General features: G+C 47.6%; 1 protein-coding gene across 7 annotated transcripts in view; it reads right to left on the bottom strand.

Annotated features, from left to right (window-relative positions):
- The window catches only part of ST7 (suppression of tumorigenicity 7), a 207,433-nt gene that overhangs the window by 31,759 nt on the left and 149,405 nt on the right, over positions 1-26,269 (bottom strand). For all 7 annotated transcript variants that reach the window (XM_039913195.1, XM_039913197.1, NM_001242741.1 and 4 more), the window contains 3 exons: positions 21,806-21,920; positions 5,527-5,599; positions 3,892-3,994 (listed from right to left, as the gene is read on the bottom strand). In XM_039913195.1, the coding sequence (XP_039769129.1) occupies positions 3,892-3,994; positions 5,527-5,599; positions 21,806-21,920 (291 nt within the window). The remainder of the gene's footprint in view (positions 1-3,891; positions 3,995-5,526; positions 5,600-21,805; positions 21,921-26,269) is intronic.

The raw sequence follows: 26,269 nt of genomic DNA, 5'->3' as shown, positions 1-26,269 counted from the left end.
GAGGGTGGGGTGATCAACCCCTTTCCTCCCCATGGCCTGGTTCTACAGCTCAGCTCAGCATTAAAGGAGGAAGACAGCAGGGTAATGGAGGGGGAGTCTGGTGGAAGCCTTCCTGTCCACTGGTCATCCAGGGCATGATGACAAGGGTCTTCTCTTTCCGAGCAACCCAGTGCTGGAGAATCCAGGAACGGGGTGAAGGAGTGGGGTGCTAAGGCTTTCTGAAAGGCTCCCAAACCTAAGCGTAAACTTCAGAGGATGCCCAGCCTGGGGAGACTGATAATTACTTGTTGACGTAAGATGGGGAACTCCCTCCTGCTTCACGTTCAACACCCCATCTTCAAAACCCTCCTAAAATCATATTGCCTCCAGAGGCCTTCCCTATGTCCCCACTTCCTTTCCCTGCTCTCCCCTCTGTGTCACCTTTGGACTTGGATCTGTATCCCTTAAGCACTTAATGGTCACCCCAACTTCAGCACGACAGCAATTATGTACATCTTCTTACACTCTGCCACTGACCTGATCCCTAACGTATTTTAATGTCGGTCTCCCCCTCCACACTGTAAGGTCCTTGTGAGAAGGGGTCATGTCTGTTGACTCCGTTGTACTATACTCTCCCAAGTGCTTAGTACAGTTTTCTGCACACAGTAAGCACTCAACCAATAGCAATGATTGATTGATTAAATTGACTGATTTTTCCTGGCATAAGGACTCAGTACAGTGAGCTAGATCTCACTAGGTAGGAGGGAATAAATCGAAAAGCAGCAGGGCCCATATAGATCATGGGCTAGGGAGTCAGATCAGAAGGAGCTCGGTTCTAATATCAGCTCCACCACTTGTCTGCTATGTGGCCCTGGGCGAGTTACTTCACTTCTCTGTGCCTCAGTTAACTCATCTGTAAACTGGCGATTAAGACTGTGAGCCCCATGAGGGACATGGATTGTGTTCAATCTTATTAGTTTGCATCTACCCCAGTGCTTAGTACAGTGCCTGGAATATAGTAAATGCTTAACAAATGCCATGATAGAAAAATGTCTGTCTTTGGAGGTGCTTTTATTTTTTCAGATCCACTGGGGGACCATTAGTGCATTAAGTGGTCTTTAATGGTCTGAAACGGTTTTTGGAGCGACATAATATTAATACTATTCCAGAAAGTCTTGCCTGGTCACTAGGGGTATAGGGTTCTGTAATTTAATGAGGCACATGGTAATGAGATGCTATTTAGGATAATATATAAGCACGGGCTTAATCATGTGCCAAATGAAGACAAGGGATGCAAATTGGAAAACCACCACAGATGGAAAAAGGGCCAGATTACTAAGGAAAACACACATGAGTGTAATTAAATCAGGACAGCCAGAGTGACAAAGTAATATGGAAAGGATAAATAAAAATACATCCATCATTCATCATAAGTGGGCCATGAAAAATCCTGTCTTGTTAGGAAGGAAAAAAATTCTAATGACCAATGGTTTTAAGAAATGCAAAACCTCTCCATTCTGTGATTTTCCTTGGTCTTCTCAGGGAGAGCACATAACTTATCACACACTCCCTGAGATCACACACTCCCTGAGACAAAATATGGCTAATATCCTGCAACCCGTCCTGTGATTCCGCCTCTCCGAAAGGGTTGGGCCAGATGTCATTCTGACTTGGCCGCTAGTCCATGGGTCCTACGATTCTAAGTGCCAAATAAGAGTTTCCCGACAAGCTAAAACCTACTGAGAAGTAGCATGGCCTAGTGGATAGAGCACGGGCCTGGGAGAAAGAAGGCCATGGGTTCTAATCCTGGCTCCGCCCTTGACTGCTCTGTGACCTTGAGCAAGTCACTTTAATTCTCTGTTTCTCAGTTATCTCATCTGTAAAATGGGGGTTGAGACTGTGATCCCACATGGGAAAGGGACTGTGTCCAACTCGATTTGTTTGTATCCACCACAGCCCTTTCTACTGTGCCTGGCATAGAGTAAATGCTTAACGAATACCATTATTATCATTATAATTATTACTGTGCTTACAGGAGAGAGAAATGGCACCGACTCCAATCAGAGTGCTGAGTTCTTACCATAAAGCGGAGCCCTGCTGGGGCTGGATCTGAGCCCAGCCTGCAGGACTTTGAGACCCGAAGCGTTCCCAAGCACTTAGTATAGTGTTCTACACACAGTAATTACTCAGTAAATATGAGCGACTGACTGAATGAATCAGGAAGCAGAAGGCACTGCCTGACCTCAGATTCCCACTTCTCTCTATCTTTGAAAAGATTCCCCCCTTGCCCCCAGGTGATAATAATGATAATAATAATAATTGTCGCATTTGTTAAGTACTTATTATGTGCCAGGCACTTACTAAGTGCTGAGGCGGATACAAGCAGATCGGGTTGGACACAGTCCCTGTCCCCCATGGGGCTTACAATTTGAATCCCCATTTCACAGATGAGGGAACTGAGGCTCAGAGAAGTGAAATGACTTGCTCAAGGTCACAGAGCAGAAAAGTGGCAGAGCCAGGATCAGAACGCTGATCCTTCTGACTTCCAGGCCCATGTTCTATCCACTAGGCAATGCTGCCTCACCGATGGAAGCAGATGGAAAGGGCTGGGCCTGTCTGCAGAAGTGCTTCAACTCTGGGGAAGCAGCGTGACCATAAGAGAAAAAACAAACAAACCACTCTACCGGAGCCTTTCCCCGACTCGGAAGAGCCCAGTCACTGCTTTGCTGATTCGATTCGGGGGTAGGGACAACGGGAGAGTTGTCCATTCCTGAAGTTGGAGGAAGAGTCTCTAGCCTGGCCTGGGTAGGTGGGGAGGAGGAGGAAGAAGGAAAGTGATTTTCACCACCCCTCATAGGATCCCAGAAGGAGGAGGCTGCCAGTTCAGGTGGAGCATAGATCAGGAAGCTTTTGGCTTGCCCTTCGGGACACTTCGAATTATGTACTTATCTTTAAATTATATAAGTGATTTATTCATATTAATGTCTGTCTCCCCATCTAGATTGTAAACTTCTTATGGGTAGGGAACATGACTACTAATTCTGTTGTACTGTACTCTCCTAAACTGTGCACATAGTAAGCGCTCACTGAATACAATTGATTGAGTGACTGACCCTGAATGCGCAGTGAATACGGCAGAATCAGAGCGGAATCATAGCTCTCACAGTTGAGGGCTACTTTTTGTTATTTTTACTAATGCGCAAGTCCAAGACTCAATGGTAGAATGTCAGTATTTGCTTCGTGTAGAACTTGAAAAGCAATGCTGCCTAGTGGAAAGAGCCTGGGAATCAGGGGATCTGGGTATTCATCTCAGCTCTGTCACTGGCTTGCAGTATGACTTTGGACAAATTGCTAAATTTCTCTGGGCCTCGATTTCCTCATCTGTAACACAGGGATTAAATGCCTGTTTTCTTTCCTTTTTAGACTGGGAAACCCCTGAGGGACGGAGACTCAGTGGCGCTTGGCAAACACTTAACAAATACCACAGTTATGATTATTACAAGTTACTTCCGCAATTCACAGCCAGGATACGATAATAATAATGATGCATTTGTTAAGCGCTTACTATGTGCCAAGCACTATTCTAAGCACTGGGGTAGATACGAGGTAATCAGGTGGTCCCACGTGGGGCTCACAGTCTTAATCCCCATTTTATAGATGAGGTAACTGAGGCTCAGAAAAGTTAAGTGACTTGCCTAAAGTCACACAGCTGATAAATGGTGGATCCGGGATTAGAAACCAAGACCTCTTACTTGTAGGTCCAGGTTCTTTCCACTAAGCTTCGCTGCTTCTCTATCAAAGTCTAATTCTCTGGAGGATCAAGTGGAAAAAGGGGGAATCGGATGGGTGGGTTATGTCTTCTGGGGTAGGGGCCTGGGGTTCCAAGAGTTGGGGGAGGGTGCTCAGACTCACTTTTGGCACGTGAGGGTTGAATTCCACCGCTCGGTGAATAGCCTCCACAGCGTTCATCTCGGCCGTGCTCAGCCCCCTCCGGGAAGCCGCCTCCGGGGAGAACCTGGTGGAGTCAAGACGCCGTGCGAGTTTAGTCGGGGTGACCGGCTGGGGGGGGCCGGCCCGCCAAGACCGCGCCACGGTCCAGGGCCCACTCCCCCCGCCCGACCTCCCGGGTTAATGGGAACTCAGAGTCGAATGCCCCCGCCTTCCCCACACTGCCCCCGGCCCCCACAGCCACCCGACCCAAACCCCGGCAGAAGCGGAGAGCGTGCTTGCAACCTAGTCCACGGCAGGAGGAAGACCCAACCCCTCAGATTCTCTCTCTCTAAGCCGCTAACCTAAATGTCCTAGGAGTGGGGGCTGGCGGGGGCGGGGAGGGGCAGGGGTGGGCGGTTTATAAAAAGAAAGGTTCACGTTAAAGGGGCGGCTGGAGCACTTGGCTTCCAGACCCGCTGCGGGGGGAGGGGCGGGGACGAAGCGGAGGGGGCGAGCAGTTTTGGATTTTGCGCTGGGGCTTCCGGGCCGAGGTCGGGGACCGGGTGGGGAGGAAGGGGGGGCGAGTTCAGCAGCAGAGGGTCTGCTTTCCGCTGCCCCAGCAAGGGGTGCATGCCCAGACTGAGGGCGCCTCAGCCGCCCCAGCCAATAAAAAAAACCAAAAAAAAAAAACCAACCAGACCATGCAATCTCTTTCTCACCTCACACCCCACGGCTAACTCCAGAGCTGCACGTGGCAGGCAGACACCACAGGGAGTGCTGGCTCAGCCTAGCCCTGCCCCTCCCAAGCTGGAGTCACTGTGTAGGGAGGAAAGATGTTGCAGTAGGTACTGGCGATCTACAGGATAAAAAGAACGAAAGAAAATTACTTAGGTCTTGAAGTGCACATACACTGAACAGCAAACCTGCCTGACACCAGAAGAAAAGCACCTCCACGCTAGCTGCTTTCCCAGGTAGGGAGAGGGCCGGGCTGGGAGGGGAGGCGGGTCCGGGGGAACTTAAAAAAAATAAAAAATAAAAACCAAAAAAAAACCAAAAACAAAAAAAAGTTTACGCCGCCCCCTATTTCCTGCCACCTGTCAGGCATCCTGAGATACTGAGGAGAGTCGGGAGGAATCGTATCCCCCAGCCTGGGGTCTCGGCCAGGGTCCGTCAGGGGAACCGGCCCGGGTGGGGACCTCCTGAGGCAAAGAATCTTTCGACGCTCAACCTCTTTCCGCCCCACCGTGCGCTCTCGTTAGGACAACTACCTGCCGGGGGTCGACTGGGAGAGCGCCCCGACACGAATCGGGGGAGGCATTTCGGCTAAGTGTCCGGCACGGTGGCCCACCTCCCCCGCTGAAAGAGTCACCGGAGAAATCCCGCTTCGGGTACCCAGTGAGCACCCTCTGCTTTGTAGAGAAACGCATCCACTACAACACCGGAAGACGGGCCCCCTCCCGCTAGATGGGGAGAGAACGGATCAGCAGATTCTGGAGAAGGCAAGCTCAGAAGCAGGAGTCCCACAGCCAACGGAAACCTCCGGGTAAATCCCCTGCGGCCTCCCGCGGCCGCCCACTCGCCAGATGCTCAAGCCGGCCGGAGACGCGGAGCACTTACTTGTCAGAGACAGCTCTTGCTTTGAGCAGGGCCGCTGTGTAGCATATTGTTGCCGATTTGGGTAAGCTTATATCTGTTGAGGAAAAAGAAACCAGGTGTCCTGGTAAATACGTGGGAACAGAGAATGGTGACTCTGATGCGTGGCCATTTCAATGAGTTTTTCTGATTTTTAAATCCCGGATGGATGAGAACCCTCCCGCCCCACGGTTTCACTGGGCTGAATGCTGGGATCAGCAGGGCGGCTCGTGGCAAAGATGTTGTGGCCACTGTGGGCTTTGCCATAAAAACTATCATTATGTTCTTGCCACGTTGGCCCTTCATCGCTCCGTGGGCTTTCGAAATGAAACCATTGAAAAACAAATTGGACCATTGCAGACGACGGACTTTCTCCGCTGTGGGGAGGATCGCTCCTTCTATGATGAAATTTCACATATACGTAAAGGCACATTAACCCGGAAAAGGGGAACTCTGCTCTTAAGTACGCGGCATTTTGCACACAACAACCTTTCGGCTTCTTTCCCGACGAGTAAGAGATGATGATGTGAGTGGAACAATGCGGTCTGCTGGCTTCTGGTCAACCCTGACAAATTATCCTCCAACGGACAAACGTTTGTCCGATATTCCGTATGCGGGAAAAGTTTTATTCTCCGGTGGCTGAGGGGATGGGAGGTACTGGTGAATTTAAAACTCAGGTTAATGAAGAATCAGGGCTGTCCTGGGAACCTCTCCCAGGGAGAGCTTTAAGTAGTTTTGCAGAGGGCCAGGAAACGTTCTAGGTTTAGGGACAAAGTCTCTAAGGCCTGTTACTGCAAAGGGGTTCCTTGATTAGTTGAGACACAGTCCTTATCATCAATCAACCAGTGGTATTTATTGAGCACCTACTATAACAACAATAATAATGGTATTTTTTGAGCACTTGCTAAATGACAGACACTGTACTGAGCGCTGGGGTGGATACGAGCAAATCGTGTTGGACATAGTCCCTGTCCCGCATGGGGCTCCCATCTCGATCCCCATTTTGCAGATGAAGTAACTGAAGCACAGAGAAATGAAGCGACTTGCTCAAGGTCACACGGCAGACAAGTGGCGAAGACAGGATTAGAACCCATGGCCTTCTAACTCCCAGGCCCGTGATCTATCCTCTACGCCATGCTGCTTAATATGTGCAGAGCACTCACCAAGTGCTTGGGAGAGTAAAATACCGCAGAATTAGCAGACACGTTCCTTGCCCACATCGAGCTAGAAATACTATACCATCACCAGCGGCTGACGCTGTTGTCGAAGGGTGAACTATTTGGTACTTAGACTACAAAACATACAATAATAATAATTGTGGTACTTGATCGACGCTTACTCTGTGCCAAGTACTGTACTAAGCACTGTATATATCTTCATTACCCTATTTATTTTGTTAATGAGATGTACAGCACCTTGATTCTATTTATTTGCTATTGTTTTAATGAGATGTTCTTCCCCTCGATTCTATTTACTGCCATTGTTCTTGTCTGTCCGTCGCCCCCGATTAGACTGTAAGCCCGTCAAAGGGCAGGGACTGTCTCTATCGGTTACCGATTTGTACATTCTAAGCGCTTAGAACAGTGCTCTGAACATAGTAAGCGCTCAATAAATACTATTGAATGAATGAATGACTGAAGTAGATGCAAGATATTCATTCATTCAATTGTATTTATTGAGCACTTACTATGTGCAGAGCACTGTACTAACTGCTTGGGAAAGTACAGTGGAAAGAGCACGGGCTTTGGAGTCAGGGCTCATGAGTTCGAATCCCAGCTCTGCCACTTGTCAGCTGTGTGACTGTGGGCAAGTCACTTAACTTCTCTGTGCCTCAGTTCCCTCATCTGTAAAATGGGGATTAAGACTGTGAGCCCCACGTGGGACAACCTGATTCCCCTGTGTTTACCCCAGCGCTTAGAACAGTGCTCTGCACATAGTAAGCGCTTAACAAATACCAACATTATTATTATTATTATTACAATACTACAATAATCAGGTTGGACACTGTCCCTGTCCTCAGTCTAAGTATGAGGGAGAACAGGTATTGAATCCCCATTTGACAGATGAGGAAACTGAGGCACAGATAAGCAAAGTGACTTGCTTATGGTCACACAGGAGCCTGCCCAGTCCTTTCAAAGCAGCTCTGCTAAGACTCCTGGAAAGAGTTTCTGGGAAAGGCTCCAGGGGAAATGCAAGCTGTGTGACTTTCCGAGTCCGCCTCCTTAATTTCAGATATCTCCTGGTCATTATAACTTCCTTTTGCTGTGTGGAGCGTTCCTCACTAGGGATGTCAAGGTCACAATCCTTCTTATATTGCAAAAGATCTACTACTTCTAATAGTGGGAATCTGTGCCCAAAGTTGAGTCCCTCCTTGGAAGCAACATGGACTACTGGATAGGGCCTGGGAGTCAGAAGGATTGGGTTCTAATCCCGGCTCCACCACTTGTCTGCTGTGTGATCTTGGGCAAGTCACTTTATTTTTCTGTGCCTCAGTTATCTCATCTGTAAAAAGGGATTAAGATAGCGAGTGCCATGTGGGACAGAGACTTAGTCCAACCCAATCTGTTTGAATCCACCCCTGCGCTTAGAACAGTGCCTGGAATATTGGAAGAGCTGAACAAACATCACAATTATTATTATTAATTATTACTATTATAGTATTGAAGCACTTACTCTGTCTACTGTGCACTGTACTAATCACTGGGGTAGATACAAGATAACCAAGATGGCCATAGCCCCTATCCCAATTACGACTCATACTCTAAATAGGAAGGAAGAAAAGCATTGAATCCCCATTTTTACAGATGAGGGAATTGAAGCACAGAGAAGTGTCTTGCCCCAGGCCCATGCTCTTTCCCAGAAAGGACTCAACTTTGGGCACAAATTCCCACCAACGGCAACCCTCAAAGGTCATGGCTTGAACTGGTTATTAAGAGTATGAGCCCATGTAGGACAGTGACTGTGGCCAACCTGCTTAACTTGAATTCACCCCAGCACTTAGAACAGTGCTTGACACATAATTATTATTTTGAGTGGGATAGTGATGATTGTATCAGATAAGAGTCTTTCTTCTTGCACTCTTGCTGGTAATTAGCCCAGAAAGAGAGCGGAGCAAACATTCTAGAAGGACAGAGTCTCTGTGCCCAATCTACTCTCAGTGGCCTTTTATATGACTTAATTAATTAATGTTGTTAATTGCTAAGCACTTACTATGTGCCGAGCACTGTTCTAAGCGCTGGGGTAGATACAGGGTAATCAGGTTGTCCCACGTGAGGCTCACAGTTAATCCTCATTTTACAGATGAGGTAACTGAGGCACAGAGAAGTGAAGTGACTTGCCCACAGCTGACAGGTGGCAGAGCCGGGAGTCAAACTCATGACCTCCGACTCCGAAGCCCAGGCTCTTTCCACCGAGCCATGCTGCTTCCAAATCCCATCATCAAAAGCGGTCCTTGAGATTTAGGCAACAAGAACAATGTCAGACAAGAACACAAGAATTGGTCCCCTTTTAAATCTAGAATTAATTGCTAGGTCACAGAAACCCACCACATTTAGAGAATCGGAGGGCTGGAGAGAGTGTCAAAAAGGTCTTGGGGGTCCTCAGTCCCTTGCATTTTAATTCATTCTTGTAGATAGATGGCTGACTCTATATGATGAAATATTTCAGGAATTTAATATTAACTAGGCATTTAACTTCCCTGTGCTACAGTTTCCTCAACTGCAAAATGGGACATTCTTCATTCTTCCTCCTACTTAGACTGCATGGGACAAGGTCTGTTTCTGGCCAAATGAATCTGTATCTGCGCCAGTGCTTGCCACAAAGTAAGCACTTAACAAATACCATTAAAAATGAGAAATCTACCATATTTAATTGCCCATACCTTTAAATTCTTCCTCACAAAGCAAAATTCTCCCTGAATGCAATTTGAGTATACATTTTAACCTTTCTCCACACCCTCTGGGTTCTTGTTCTCTCTCTCCTCAGCCCCCGTGTGTGACCGTGTGTTTCTTTCTCTCTTTTTCTTTGCTCTCTTTCCTCCAGACAAGAGCATGGCGCTGCTTTCTCTCTAAAAGAATTCCCTGCCCTGGGTTCATATGGCTTGTTCTGTTGATACTGACTAAGACTCTTTAAGAAGCACAATAAGTTCTTCTCCATCTCTGAGTTTGGTGACACCCAAATAGAGGGTGATGGGGCTGAGAGCATGCCCTTTCTCAAAAAGCCAAGGAACTGGAGAGGTCTAAGTATGCTCCGATGCTCACAGAATTTTCCCACTTGGCTTTTCCTGGATGTGGCAAGCATATCCACAGTGGTGGCTCAGATTAGACCAAGATGGCCTCTCTCCATCTGCACCATCGTGGATTTTCCCACTCAGTTGCAGGCTCACTTCCAGCCTGGCATTGTACCCAGGCAGATCGGGCGAATCTAAAATGGCAGTCCACAGAAACACTTGGGCACATCAGTGACATGCTTCAGGTTCAAAGACCCTAGAACACAGCATCTAATTATGTCACTGCACATCTCATTCCCAACACTCACGTCTCACTGGCCATTTTATAGTTGACTCTCTTTGGGACCTAAGAAAACCCCAAATGGCAACCCATGGTACAATTATGATTTGGGGAGTCTGTTCCCACCTGTCTTCTCCCTTTTTTTGACCTTCTGTCATCTCTCATCTGCTCATTAGCTTCAGATGAACAATTGGTGACTCTGTCCAATTTTCTATTCTCTCCACAGTCAATGCTCAATAAGGAAGACATTTCAGTCAATTGGTAAATGCCTCACTCCAAAATACAAATGGTATTCGGCTTTGGCAGCCTTGATGTGAACATGTTTATGAGATTACACAAGATTCTGTAATGCCTTTCTCAGACTCTTCAGTACCATGGAAATGGTGGGGGGGCGGAGGGGATTTTATTTGACATTTGTAACACTCTAGGGTTAAGGCCTCCTGAACCAGCAGAGAAAAACAAATGATGGCAGCAGGATCTGGAGGCTGCCTTGTGAGAACTCTTTGGGGGTGTTGTCTTTTTTTTAATGGCATTTGTTAAGCGCTTACTATGTTCCAGACTCTATTCTAAGTGCTGGGGTGGGTACAAGCTAATCAGGTTAACAAATACAATAATAACAATAATAATAATAATTGTTAAGCACTTACTATGTGCCTAGTACTGTACTAAGGGCTGGGGTGGATTCAAGCAAATTGGGTTGGACACAGTCCCATGTCCCGTATGGGGCTCACAGCCTTAATCCCCATTTTACAAATGAGATAGCTAAGGCACAGAGAAGTTAAGTGACTTGCCCAAGATCACACAGCAGACAGGTGGCAGAGGAGGGATGAGAACCCAGGTCCTTCTGACTCCCAGGCCCATGCTTTAACCATTAAGCCACACTGCTTGTTTCATTTCTGGCTGATTTGTCACCCAAACTTTTCACTGAGCTGACGTCAGGGTAGCCATGTGATAGTAACCTTTCCAGAGGATGAAAAGTAGCATGGTCACGTAGAAAGAGCCCGGGGCTAGGAGTCAGAGAACCTGGGTTTAGAACTCTGCTTGCTATATGACTTTACAAGTCACTTAACTTCTCCGTGTCTCAGTTTCCTCAACTATAAAATGGGGATTCAATACCTGTTCTCCCTCCTACTTAGACTCTCGAGCCCCAAGTGGGACAATGATTATGTGCCCTACGTGGGTTAGAGACTGTGTCTGATCTGATTAACCAGCAGCTACCCCAGTGTTTTTAACAATACCTGACAAATAGTAAGTGCTAAACAAATAAAATGATAATAATGATGATGATGATGATGATGATAAATGATGGGTCTTGAAATGGGTTTTTCATGAGATGAAAAGCAGTTTGACCTAGTGAGTAAAGCATGGGACTGGAAGTCAGAGGACCCGGGCTTTAATTTTGGCTCCACCACTTGCCTGCTGCGTGACCGCCACTAGGCCTCGCTGCTTCTCTACAGAAGCAGCAGTGGTCATAGGCTACGTGCCCATGAGGGTGTGTTCTAGCCGTGTTGGCTTTAAACAAAATCCAATGGGGTGGTTGGGAAGGAGGCATTGAAAAGGGAGGGTTAAGAAACATAGTTTTGCTAAGACCTGGACATCCTCAGATCCTATCACATTTCTGGAAGGTGGGAGAGTAACAAACACATCATCCGACAATATAACCCATTTCAAATGCTCTCTTCTAGGCATGATGTGGGTAATCTACTGCAAGATGATAAACTCCTGGAGGGCACCCGGTATCTTATGTAATTGTTGCACTCTCCCAAGCGTTGACAGTGTTCTGCACTCAGCAGACACTCAATCTGCACTAGTAATCCATCAGTTATGGGAGACTAGCTGATGGGTAAGGTCTGCTAGAACATAATAATAATTGTGGCATTTGAAAAGCACTGACAATATGCCAAGCACTGTATCTACATCAGCCCATGGGGCTCAAAGTCTAAGAAAGAGGAAGAACAGGTATCGAATCCCCATTTTGCAAATAGGGAACCGAGGCAGAGAGAAGTAAAACGACTTGCCCAAGGTCACACAATAGGTAAGTGGAGAAGCCGGAATTGAACCCAGAGCCTCTGATTCCCAGTCCCATGCTCTATCCACTAGACCACGCTGTTTCCCACAGAACCCCAGTCTGTAATTCCCTCTTCCAGCGGAGTACTGCACTTAACATTTCTGAGCCTTAGGTTCCGCCAGGAAAGTAATCCTCACAGATTTTCACCCAGAAGAGTGACTGCTCCTGATAGATATCAGTGGGGTTTGGCAGTTCATCCTCCACCTGGAGACAGCACCCACTCTGTTCCCAGATTCTGGGCAAACCAGCATACTCTCTGATTGAGAAGCTATCAGTCAGTCAGTCCGTCAGTCAACTGTATTTACTGAGTGCTGATTGTTTGCAGAGCATTGCATTAAGCGCTTGGGAGAATACAACAATAAACAGGTGAATTCCCTGACCACAATGAGCTTATAGTCTAGGGAAGTATAAGGTTTCCTGCCATCATCCTGCCCGCCCTGAAAGATTCTCAGCTGAGATTGCCAGCCTCAATTCTGGGCACTGGACCAACTCTTTCTAGCGTGTCCTCCACTAACCGAATCAGGAAAGGAGTGAGAGGCCTCCAGGAAACCAAGAAATCATCTGGAAAGAAGCACCCACTAAGGGCCCTTACCCTCATTCTCAGCTCAGCAACATAATAATAATGATGACAACAATAACAATAATGATAACAGTAATCACTGATAAATCATCTGAAAAGAAGCACCACCAAGGGTCTTTACCATTCTCAGCTCAGCAACATAATAATAATAATAATGATAATAATGATAAAGCAGTGGTATTTGTTAAGCACTTACTGTTTGCCCAGGACTGTGTCCCTGTCCCACATGAGGCTCAGAGTCTAGGGCGGAGGGAGAACAGGTATTGAATCCTCATTTTACAGATAAGGAAACTGAAATCCAGTTTTGCTCCAAGTCACATAGCAGGTACTTGGCAAAGCAGGGATTAGAACGCAGGTCCTCTGACTCCCAGGCCTGTGTTCTTTCCACTAGCCCACACTGCTTCCTGTCTCATTCATGCTTCTGGCTCATGTACAAATCTAAAACTTACAACCGACCATTCCAGCCAACCTGACAGCTGACTTTCTCAGGCCCAAAGATACGGGAGAACATGTTATCAGCCTCATCCGAAGATAACCTCTTTGGTGACTACAGGCTATGACTAGCTGTCTCGAGTGACCTCGTGGAAGGGTCAAAGCCTGACATTCTAAATGAGCTCTCCCTCTTTGGCAAAGTGAAAAGCAGGGTGGCCTAGTGGATACAGCAAGGGCTGGGAGTCAGAGGACCTGGTTTCTAATCCCAACTCTGCCATCTACCTGCTGTATGACTTTGGGCAAGTCATTTCACTGCTCTGTGCCTCAGTTACCTCCTACGCAAAATGGGGAATCAGACTGTGAGCGCCCCATGAGACATGGGTTGAATCTAATCTGATTAGCTAGCTAGTATCTATCCCAGTTCTTAATACAGTGCCTGGCACAGAGTAAATGCTTAACAAATACCACTTTAAAAAACAAAAAGATAGAAATAAGGGCTAGAGCACTGAAGCAACCTCCCCTGCCAACCCACTGGGAAAGATCCTTAAATTGAAGGTAGGAAGATCAGCTCTCCTCCTGTAGCCTCAAGAGGAAATCTCAGATCTCCTAGGTGATCACTTGGGTTTCACCCAGAAGCAGCGTGGCCTAGGGAAAAGAGCACGAGACTGGAGGTCAGAGTGTTCTGAGTTCTCATTCCCACTCTACCATTTAATAATAATAATAATAATGTTGGTATTTGTTAAGCGCTTACTATGTGCAGAGCACTGTTCTAAGCGCTGGGGTAGACACAGGGGAATCAGGTTGTCCCACGTGGGGCTCACAGTCTTAATCCCCATTTTACAGATGAGGGAACTGAGGCACAGAGAAGTTAAGTGACTTGCCCACAGTCACACAGCTGACAAGTGGCAGAGCTGGGATTCGAACTCATGAGCCCTGACTCCAAAGCCCATGCTCTTTCCACTGCGCCACGCTGTTTGTGTTTTGCCTGCTGTGTGACCATGGGCAAGTCACCTCACTTCTCTATGCTTCAGTAACCTCATCTGTAAAATGCGGATTTAAGACCATGAGCCCCATGTGGGACATGGACTGTGTCCAACCTGATTGGCTTCTATCTACCCCAGAGCTTAGTACAGTTCCTGACAAATAACGTAAAACAACAACAAAAAACACACACGTCTTAGTCTAGGCCAGGGTGACCCCAAGTTGTGGGAAGATAGTGGCCTTGCCACTGAAAAAGGACAATATTTCCCTCCAGAATTTCACTCCTGGGAGTTGCACAGGATTCAAGACTTCTCGGGAACATCCCCACGGACTCATCAACTAACACCATCCAGGGGCCCGGCACTGCCTTCTCAAGGACAAAGACCTGGCCCCGGTGAAACTGATGCAAGTTGCGGTTTCTGGACCAGATGATAACCGACCCTGGAAAGGTCTCGGATGGGACACGTGGGATCCAGACCCGAGGCAAGATATTGCAGCTCATTTAGCGGTGGCAGCGGACCAAGAAGGCAATACATTGTGACAATCTTCCAGTAATTCACGTTAAATAAAACCCAGATGGATTTGGTGATCATAAGTGTCTAGAGCTGCCTACAGTTCAGAGATGAGGATACAGAGGATGAGGCTCTGTCGACGTGCTTGGGGGTAACTAAGTCCAATGTGCAGCTGACCATACCTTCTGCCACGGTGCATGGAGAGATTGTCCTTTACTACACTGCTGCCTGCGGTGTCTGTTGCTGTTTTCATTTCTCCTCCTTGGTCTCTTGCTGGCACAATTTTCCTAAAACCTCTGCTCCTTAGGGTGCCCTTGATTTTGGACAGTAAACCCACCCAAAGCCCATCTACATCTGTACGACTAAGCTGCCTCATTTGAGATTTTGCCTCAATGTACCTTTGAAAAATTTCCCCTGCCCTCCCTTTTCATGGTTTGCCCATTTCCTCTGAGCAACTGCTTGGGTATCCTGTGGTTGGTCATTCCTCACTCCCGTCCATTCCACCCACTGAAGGTGCGATATGTTGTGCTTGGCTTTGATGATGACTGCTTTCTAGAACTTCACTTTGATAATCCTGCTTCGGTAGGAATGTGGTCTGAAAGAACACATTTAAACGTTTTTTATTAGCAGATCTGCAGATCTTGATGCTCTTCCTTCCGGAGGGCATGAATGTGGTAGAACTGGGGAATGACCCGCAGTCAGACCAGGCTAGGCTGATGATGTGTAAACTTTGTCCTTTTCAGATGTGCCCTATGCCAGCAGCTGGTAGGTATGGCTAACCATCACAAAATGTTGAGACATGAAATGGAGATCCCAGACTCCTGGTTTACACCCACTCGTCTGCTACTGTCGCTTTCTGGATATCAAGGACTCCTTTATTTTTGTTTCAGATGAGGTTCCAGGATATACTGATCAGTCTTACTGACCTCCTTCAGCAACCTAAAGAAGTGGGCTGCAGAAAAGTTAATAATTAAGGTATTTGTTAAGTGCTCAACTGTTCTAAATGCCAGGGTAGATACAAGTTTATCAGGTTGGAAACAATCCCTGTCCCACATGGGGCTCACAATCAAAGTAGGCCAGAGAACAGGTATTAGATCCCTATTCCAGAGATGAGGAAACCGAGGCCAGAGAAATGAACTGACTTGCCTAAAATCATACGACATGTAAATGGTGGGTCCAGGTTTAGAACCCAGGTCCTCTAACTCTCAGGCCTGTGTCCTTACACTAGGCCATGCTGCTATTCGTCAGCTGCTTGGGTATCCTGCTATTGCTCATTCTCCCCACATGTCTGCACCGTTAAAGTTGGCTTTAACCCTTGCGGGGCTGGCTGTGTTTCCAAACCACACTGTTCACCATTGGACCATAGGGACCACCAGTGTGACTCATCCAGAAGTCCAATGAGTAAGTTGGAAAACATTACATTTATCCTTATTTTAGTCTGAAGCTCGAGCTTCCTCTGATTCTGGATCTCCGGCTCTTGCCCGAGTCCAGCATCGTCTGACAAAAGGTTGTTAATATCATCGTCGTCGTCAACTGCACTGACGGAGCTTCTCTCATAGAGGAGCACTGTACTAAGTGTGTGGGAATTTCTATAGATGTAGAAAATCCCGTCCTTGTCTTCGATGAGCGTAGGGAGTTGTGCCACTAGAAATAAATTCTGGATGCCTGCAAGATTTGCCTGATGAAAACCAAGATTCGGCCACAGCCTGCTACAGATTTTAATATTGCAGGTCCAGTTCTGTGGGTATTTCCACAGGAGCAGGCAAATGGTATTTCCAAATACCCGCCCCTCGAGGGTTTATGAAGGCGGAGCAACTCACATGACAGAAAAATCTTCCTCAGAGGCAAAAATATAGCCTAAAATTCAAAGCCAGTGTCTTTGGAGCTTTATTGAAACCAGACACCAGGTTTATTCCTCAGGGACAAATGGCTTCATTTGGTCAGTGAAGCCAGAGTAGACATCTCGACCTTCTTGAGTGCATTTTTCTTGCATCGCTGAGGCAAGCAACACAAGAGAGGTCGGTATCTGAGCAGATTCTTGCCTCCCTATTGAAATACTTGAGAAGACTATCCATCCGATCCAAAACTTGGTGGCCTCCTAGATCCTCTGAAAACCTGCCTGCCTCAGAAGATAAGGTCACCCTTTGGCAAATGGTTTTTCCAGATCTTGTAGGTGATAGCAGATAGCTCCTTGCACTAGGAAGAAGAGAAAATTCTAGGGATAGTAGCCAACTGGAAAGATTCTTGTACAACAATGAATCCTAAAAGGGGAGTGATTAAGAATAGGAAAAGGTTGCTTTGTCAAATTACAAATCCTTATCTGACCTGCTGAAGTTTCACAATGACTGGCACATGCATTTCCCCCTTGGAATATCAGAATATTTATGGATTTTAGTCCATGGTGCTTTTGTCAAAACCCAGGAGTGACTGTTGAATCTAATGGCCAGGAGAGGTTAATCCAAGCCTGAGGAAAGCAGTGTTGGTAGCATAGAGACAAGAGAGCAACAGCGAACAAGATATACACAGTAGGAGGGAGAGGGAGCAAGATAGAGAGGGCGAGAGGGAGAGAGATCGAGAGCGCAAGAGAGAGCACACACCCTGTTTGGAGAGGCCAGAGCATCCAAGACTGACTGATGTATCGGCATCCCAGGGACCTGCTTCCTAGAGACAGACTTGACAATGGTGTGGCTGAGAGGACTTAGACACCTAGAACTCTCACGTTCCAATCGAAATGGGAACTGAAACTGTAGCTCTTCTAGGAGGGATGGTCTTCTTGAGCACAAAGCAGAAGTGCCTTCAAAGCCGTTGCCCCTCGTCTAATGGAGATGGGACCACCGAAGCTGCTGAGCGAAAGGCAGAAAAAAATGACTGTCCAAGCCTCGCTGTCTTTTCCTTCTGAGGCCCCAGCGACTAGGAACAAGCACACCTAGTCACGGGAAGAGCTTATCCAGGCCACAGACAGGTGGAGATGGTAGGGATGAAAGAAAATTGGGTAGGAAAAATAATCAGAGGGAGAAACCCATTTTCCCACCCACCCTCTGTACTCGGCTCCCATGCATACCGATCCCTTTCGATCAGCCACGATGAGACCACGAAGCACCCCCGAACCCAACGTGACATTTCCCCACACAGCGGTGAGAGAATCCAGCATTCCACTGTGTGGAGATAATAGAGCCCCTGGCTGTATGGGTGTGCCGCCCGGGGTTGGGCGGGCTCAAGAGGCAGCTAGGTTTCTAAGAGCTGTCACCACCATCGTTTGGATGAACAGGGGCAGCGGAGCCATTCTGCCAGGGGGGATCGGGCTGCTCTTCAACAACTGTCTCTCGGTTGACGCGAGATTCTCCAACTCCCCTCTCAGCCCAGGGAGCTGGCCCCCAGAAGCCTCGGGCGGCCTCTGCAGCCTGCCACACACCCCCAGGTCATCCAAAGTGGCCGTACGGCTGGACGGGATGGCCCCCGCGCCCCCCAATCCTTGGAGAGGAGGGAGGTGGGGTGAAGGGGGCCCGTTGGCTACCCTGAAATCCGACTGCTTCTCCCTTCAGAGCAATGATTTCTACTGTAAATAACCCGGCAGAAGGGTGCCCGGCTCGAGCCAAGGATCCCTGTAGGAGTCGGCAGGGATGAGGTCATCGGCGCTCTACTGACAAGCGCTGAACTCTGAAACCCTAATGAGGTATCTCGGCAACTGTGCGGGTCCTGCCACAGATGAGGCTCTTTTTCCATGAAAACTGATTGTGGACACCATCCCCGTTGCCAGGTACACAATGTAAACAAAACTCAACACCAGGCCTGTGGAAGGGTGAGTTGTCCCTTCGCAACAACAGAGGATTTTCGAGCGGCGAGCCAAGGGCCTTAGTGTCGGGCGGGGCGGGCTGTTGCATGGAATAATTTGAACATGTGTTATCAGAATTCAATAAATCAACTTGAGATCCGGTGGGAAGGCAGCAGCGGGCTGGGGTCGATAGACGTGGGAAGCAGCGTGGCCTAATGGAAAGAGCATGGGCCTGGGAGTCGATGGATCTGGGTTCTGATCCCGGTTCTGCCACTTGCCTGCTGTGTGACCTTGGGCAAGTCACAAGTCACAGTTTCCTCAATCGTAAAATGGGGATTCATTCATTATTTCACTCAACTGTATTTACTGAGCACTTACTGTTTGCAAAGTACCGTACTAAGCACTAGGGAGAGTACAATACAACAACAAGCAGACACAATCACGCTGGGAAGCAGCGTGGCTCAGTGGAAAGAGCACGGGCTTTGGAGTCAGGGCTCATGAGTTCGAATCCCAGCTCTGCCACTTGTCAGCTGTGTGACTGTGGGCAAGTCACTTAACTTCTCTGTGCCTCAGTTCCCTCATCTGTAAAATGGGGATTAAGACTTTGAGCCCCACGTGGGACAACCTGACTCCCCTGTGTCTTCCCCAGCGCTTAGAACAGTGCTCTGCACATAGTAAGCGCTTAACAAATACCAACAAATACCAACATTATTACAATCCCACAACAAGCTCAGAGTCTAGAGATTCAGTACCTGTTCTCCCTCTTACTCAGACTATGAGATCGAGTAGGGCAGGAACTGTGTCCCAACCTGACAAACTTATTCCTACCCAGTGCTTAAAACAGAGTTTGACACATAGTAAGACGTGAACAAATACCATAATTAAGATAGAGGGTTGTGAACAACTGCATTTATTTTACAATTTATCTCATGGCACAGAGAACAGACAAGCTCTTTAATGAGCTGGGTGTCCTTTAAGAGGAGCCGTCTGGGGCCTGAGGGTCCTGGAGGCTGTGCTGGTTCAGTTCATTTTCAAATCCTGTTTTTTTGGGTTTTTTTAATGGTATCTGCTAAGCGTTTACTATGTGCCAGGCACTGTTCCACACTCTGGGGAAGATACAAGCTAATCAGGTTGGATACCGTCCCTGTCCCACATGGAGCTCCCAGTTTTAATCCGCAATTTACAGATGAGGTAATTGAGGCACAGAGAAGTGAAGGGACTTACCCAAGGTCACACAGCAGACAAATGAGGGAGCCGGGATTAGAACCCAGGACCTTGCAACTCCCAAGCCCGTGCTCTATCCACTAGGATGTGCCGCTTCTGTGGTGTGACTGCAGATGGATTTGCGGTGTAATTACAGATGGCAACTATGGATCAAATGGGAGACTGAGCTGATCTCTTAACAGAGTTCCTCTTCTTGTCTGTCTTGAGGTGTCTTAGTTATAACTGTTTTTCCTCCTAAATTCAAACATAACCTCTCTGTACTGTTTCACTGCCTTAGGGGCAGTCGTAGTGGAATCAGTAATAGTATTTATTCAGTGCTTACTGTGAACAGAGCACTGTACTAAGCAGTGGGAGAGAATACACAGATGGGAATTATGAAAGGTGCCTGTCTCTCAGGGGGCTTATTCGGTGCAAGGAAGACAGGTCTAAGCCCCAGGGGTCTCCAACAAGAAGGGGTGTGTACCCTATGAAAATCCAACCTCTTTCTGCCTCGGTTTCCCCGATGGATCGCAAGTTTCTAAGGCAGCCCCTGGCTTAGGCAAATTCTATAGCGGATCTTATGCCCTCGGGCTCAAGGAGCTGGAGCAAAGTACTGCACTACAGACAGTGTTTTGTGAGGGTAAACAGGACCACTCTGGTGTCTGGACATAGAATAGGAAGCGTCACAATGTGGGTGGGCTGCAGACACTGCAGTTGGCTGGCCGCTGGCTCCCAGGTGGGGGCTGGTTGGGAGGTGAAGTGATTAAGAGGAGACATTTACAGGCCCCCACGGCCCTCCTCCTGTGTGCCCTAGTGAAGGTACATCTCCTCCACGAGGACTTTCTTGACTATTCCCTCCTTTCCTCTTCTCCCACTCCCTTCTGCATCACCTTGACTTGCTCCCTTTCTTCATCCCCCCTACATTCCAGCCTCACAGCACTTATGTACATATCTGTAATTTTATCTATTTATACTAATGTCTGTCTCCCCCTCTAGAGGGTAAGCTCATTGTGGGCAGGGAATGTGTCTATTACATCATTACACTGTACTCCCCCAAGCGCTTAGTACAGTGCTCTGCACACAGTAAGTGGTCAGTAAATATAGTTGACTGCCTCTTCTCCCTCTACTCCCTCTACCACCCCCCCCTTCACCTCTCCACAGCTTAACCCTCTTTTCCCCCCATTTCCCTCTGCTCCTCCCCCTCTCCCTTCCCATCCCCTCAGGACTGTACTCGTCTGCTTAACTGTATATATTTTCGTTACCCTATTTATTTTGTTAATGAAATGTACATCGCCTCGATTCTATTTAGTTGCCATTGTTTTTTACGAGATGTTCTTCCCCTCGACTCTATTTATCGCCATCGTTCTCGTCTGTCCGTCTCCCCCGATTAGACCGTAAGCCCGTCAAACGGCAGGGACTGTCTCTATCTGTTGCCGACTTGTTCATTCCAAGCGCTTAGTACAGTGCTCTGCACATAGTTAGCGCTCAATAAATACTATTGAATGAATGAATGAACTGCCTGGCTGATTCCTGCAGCTATAGGCCGCTGGAGGTTGGAGGGGTGGCTGCGGTGACAAAGGACTCTGGGAGCTGCCTCTTCCCAAATCCCTCAGCTCCCATGGGATCCGACCCAAGCGTGCGGCCAAGCTGAGCCGCAGAACTACCGGTGCCAGCCCTGGCGGACTCTGGGCCAGACGTGGTGGGAGTGGAGCGGCTGAGATAACCTCTCTGGCTCCCTCACCTTCCTTCCCGCCCCAGGCCTCCCATTCCATCTCCAACTTCCCTCTTGCCTCTCTCCGCCAATATTCTGCCCCTCCCAGCTTGGGCTATCTGTTTAGAGGAGCATATGTTCATCTTTGGGTATGTGTGTATTTGTATCTTGGGCATTTCAGTGGGGAAAAAGGGTCTGCCTACGTCTGCGACTGTGTACGTGTACCTAGGTGTGGGTGAGAGACAGAGAGCATGAGTTTGTGTGTGTGTGTGTATGTGTTTGTGCATGTGCAAGAGGGTCTTCACTTTGCTGGTCCCCTCTCAAGCGTCCAGCCCACCAGCTCTGAACAATCCCATCGGAGGTCATCACAGCACCAGGGCAGACTTCAGCCTAGATTCAGAATATTGTGCCCCCGCCAGGAACCTCAACAGCAGCAGCAGCTAGATGGCCACTTGCTTGCCCCCATTCCGCACCCCTAGGTGCCCGCGGGCACTCACCGTCATATTTGGCTAAAACGGCCTGGACGTCGGCGTAGGCCTGCAGTTCCAGCAGGGCCTCCAGCAGGTTTTCATGAATGTTGAACATACTCAGCAGAGGAAACTCCTTCATTAACTAGGAAGAAAGACAGAACCGACGGTCACCAGCAGCAGACCCAAGTGGACCCAGCAGTCATATTTGTTAAGCGCTTACTATGTGCCAGGCCCTCTTCAAAGCGCTGGGGTGGATATAAGTCATTTGGGTTGGACACAGGTCCCATCCCACGTGGGGCTCAGTCTTAATCCCCAGTTTACAGTGGAGGGAAGTGAGGCACAGAGTAGTGAAGTGACTTGCTCAAGGTCACACAGCTGACAAGTGGTGGAGCCGGCATTAGAGCCCTTGACTTGACTCCCAAGCCTGTGCTCTATCCACTAAGCCACGCTGCTCCTTTCCCCTTGCCTCTAGGTCATCTCCACACAGCTGTCCAGTTGGTGCCCCAAACTTAAAATGACTAAAACTGAACTCATTTTCCCCTCCCAACCACCTCAGTCTTCTTTCTCCAGCCATTTCCCTTGTCATTCTCAGCTACATTCTACCATCCACTTCATTACTCTCAAACATCTTTCGGCACACATCTCTCCATGCCTCAGAAACCTGCAGCGGCTTCCCATCTGCCTCCACACCAAGCAGAAAATCCTGACCGTTGGTTCCCGTTTCCTTCACTCCTTCAGCCTCCCCTCCTTGTACTTCTCAGGAAAGAAGAATAAAAGGAAAAACGGGGAGGGAAAGATGCTTCCGTTTTTTAGGAACTTAACAGCCTTTACCTAACAGTGGAATTCTAGTTTTCAACGCCCCTGCCGGAGAATGAAAAGCTTCAGTGCCTACTAGCGTTTCCTAGTCAGGGCGCAGCCACCTGAAAACTTGTCAAATCCCTAATCATGAAGTGGCTTTCTGGGTGCCCAGAGCGAAGACAAACCCAGGCTGAGCCAGTGAGAATCTCACACATCTGAGAGACAGACGTCAACTATGGCAAGAGTTGGGCTTTCTACACTACTTTGACCTCTCCCCTCCAGTTCCCTCAAGGTTCAACTCTTGGGTCAGTCCTACTCTTTTCCCCTTTCCTGTGGGTGAGAAGAAAATGAATTCCAAATGAAGAAAACATTGGCTCCAACCTTTGTGGGGACCATAAAGAAGGCATGGGGCCCGAAGTAAAGGGGGATTCATCGGTCAGAATTGATCAAGAAATCGATCATATTTTTTTAACCCTTACTGTGTGCAGCACACTGTAATAAGCACTTGGGAGAATACAATATAACAGAGTTGATAGATACGTTTCCTGACCACAGAGATCTTAGAGTCCAGAATTGCTAAAAAGTCACCCAATCAATCAATCGAGAAGCAGCGTGGCTCAGTGGAAAGAGCCTAGGCTTGGGAGTCAGAGGTCATGGGTTCTAATGTCAGCTCCGCCATTTGTTAGCTGTGTGACTTTGGGCAAGTCACTTTGCTTCTCTGTGCCTCAGTTACCTCATTTGTAAAATGGGGATTAAGACTGTGAGCCCCACGTAGGACAACCTGATCCCCTTGTAATAATAATAATGTTGGTATTTGTTAAGCGCTTACTATGTGCCGAGCACTGTTCTAAGCGCTGGGATAGACACAGGGGAATCAGGTTGTCCCACGTGGGGCTCACAGTCTTCATCCCCATTTTAGAGATGAGGGAACTGAGGCACAGAGAAGTTAAGTGGTATCCTCTCCAGTGCTTAGAACGGTGCTCTGCACATAGTTAGCGCTTAACAGATGCCATCATTATTATTTATTGAGTGGTTACTATGTGCAAAACACTGCACTAAGTGGTTGAAAGAACACAACAGAATTAATGGGCACGTGTTCCCTGTCCATAACAAGCTTACAGAGGGACAGTGGACATTCGGCTCTAGATTTCCACCTATGCTGGAGACCTGAACCCTTCTTTTCTACCTCCCAGAAACAGGAGAAACCAACCCCGATAAACACCCAAGTAAACCAACTTTGGAGTCTGAAAGAGCATCACATTACAAACAAGCCTTTCAGAAGGATTAGACTTTTTTCAACAGGGCCATCGCTGGAGGCGAAGAGAACAGGCCCCCCCATGGGCTGCTGGATTTCCTTTGTCAGTAATGAAGGTTAAAAAGTCTCTGCCACAAGTTATTGAAGCGCTGCAGCCAATAAAGTACTCTATGTCCTGGTTCACTTTGATTCCGTCTCACATCAACTGCCAATTTAAAAAAAAAATTCCGAATTAGCCTTTCTAGAGATAAAGTTCCGTGTCATTCAAACCTTGGCAACCCAACAGACTCATTATCTCAATGGCCGGTTCTAAAGGTTGGCTGCTTCAGGCCGATATTCACTAGGAAATGATCTGACATCCAGAAAGACAGCTCGGTTTCTTTCTTTTCCCTTTTCACCCTCAACCTAAGCCAAATCAAACTGGGTGGCAGTCGTACAGCCATTCGGCCTCAGGTCGTGGAACGTTTGGTCGAAGGCAGCCGGCAGGGCGTAGCTTCTGAGATAGGCAGCTCAGAGGCCTGTTTGTTTTTCGGAGGCCCTGCACTTGGTCGTTTGGAATTCATAAAACAATGCTTTCGTTGGAAGCCAGTGAGGAAAATTCAGGCTGAGAGAGAGAAAGGGGGAGGGAGGAAAGGGAGAGAGAAGGAGGAGAGAGAGCAATCACCTCTGACAAGGTGGATTTTGGATACAGCAAAGGGTGGGGTCCACCAGGGTGAGCGAGGCCACCTGAAGGCCTGGCTCTCCTTCTTTCCTAATGACTCCCATGTTTCATTCCACAGAGCTTGCCAAGCTCCCAAAAGCCAACGGGCCAAAATGCAGACTCTGAGCACAGTTAGTTGCTGACAGCAACTCTCCCTTCTCTAATAAGAGGTTGCCCTGAGGCTGATCGCTCCCCTCTGAAATCCACAATCGGAGGAGAGTTCTGAAGCGAGGTTACCTCCACCTCTTTTCTGGATCAGAATAGGACTGCCATCAAAATGCATCCGCAGGTCAGAGTCTAAAGTTCAGACGTCCAGCGATAAAATGGGAGATCCTTAGACCGTAGTCAGCTACTGGTCTTGTCGATTCATTTCTAAGACTCAATTCTGTTGTGTTGTATGGTATTGTACACCAGAACTCAATCCACAGTTCCTAAGTCTCAGTCCCCTCTAGACTGTAAACTCCCTGTGGGCAGGGAACACGTCTCCCATCTCTACTGCACTCTCCCAAGAGCTTGGTACAGTGCTCTGAATACCACTGATGAGGAGGCTAATCCCTCATTCTCTTCAGGAGACTCCTTCACCATCGCCACTGCTTTAAGGATGTGTTTGGCCGGTGTCTGCTTGGTCGGTATGTTACGGTGACCAGTGTACTGCATTTAGGCCACTGTTGACCAGTGCCTCGTTGACAGTATAGAGGGGATGGCTGCCCAATGTATGAATTTCAAGCAACGTTGAGAGCAAAGGGCACACAAAAGTCATAGGAGCACACTCATCTAAAAAGAAGGTAAAGAGTAAGTGATCCAAGCAGCTCAAAGACGAAAAGGAAATTCACCAATTTTATATTTTCTTTTCGCCTTTCAAGCAGTCAAGGGAGGCTTTTATCAATTAGGATTTGACACCTAATTCACACTGCATTCTAATTGCTTCCAGGTGGGCCAACTTATTTTAATTAGGGTCTTGATTCTGTTGCATTTCCAGAGTGTTGCTATGTAAATATCGCCAGGATTCCAAGGAAGTTAGAGAGGAAATCTCATAGGATAAGAATTTGACACTTTGCACGCTTTGCGGGTTTAATGCTTTACCTAGATAATTAGCTTCCCCAAATTCCACACTGAGAACAAGATAATCCACCCCTTTTGATTTCCATACTCTCATTTCTTAAATCTGTTCGGGCTCTGCTCCTAGGAAAACAGCCGGTGACAGATGCTCCAAAATGTCAACTCGGGAGGCCATTGCCCATCCTAAGATTTACAGGGAATTTACTTCTCCCAACATCTCTGGAGAAACCTGCCCCACTCCGAATCTCTCAGGTAAGTATTCTACTGAAACCATCTGAGGAATTCTGAGAAAGAGGCACGATCAGTGACACAGAGTAAGTGCTTAACAAGTACCATTTTATTAATATTACCATGATCAGTTAGTCAATTGTATTTATAGAGTGGTTACTGTGTGCAGAGCACTGTACTAAGCTCTTGGGAAGGTACAATATAATAGAGGTGGTCAACAAGTTCCCTGTTCACAAGGAGCTTACAGTCTAGAGGACCGATCCCCACAATATCAGCTTCCAGAATCTGTTGCTGACCAACTTCAGCTCTTAAACAGTCATTAGAATAACCAGTGGTTTTCAACCTTTTTTGTTTCTCCAAATAACAACAATAATAATAATAATAATAATTTTTAAGCACTTATTAGGCACTGTACATGAAAGTGTACTAGGCACCTATTAGACATCGTATT

Source organism: Ornithorhynchus anatinus, chromosome 10, assembly GCF_004115215.2.
Source record: "Ornithorhynchus anatinus isolate Pmale09 chromosome 10, mOrnAna1.pri.v4, whole genome shotgun sequence".
Taxonomy (NCBI): Eukaryota; Metazoa; Chordata; class Mammalia; order Monotremata; family Ornithorhynchidae; genus Ornithorhynchus; species Ornithorhynchus anatinus.
This window is presented reverse-complemented; position numbering and strand designations above follow the sequence as displayed.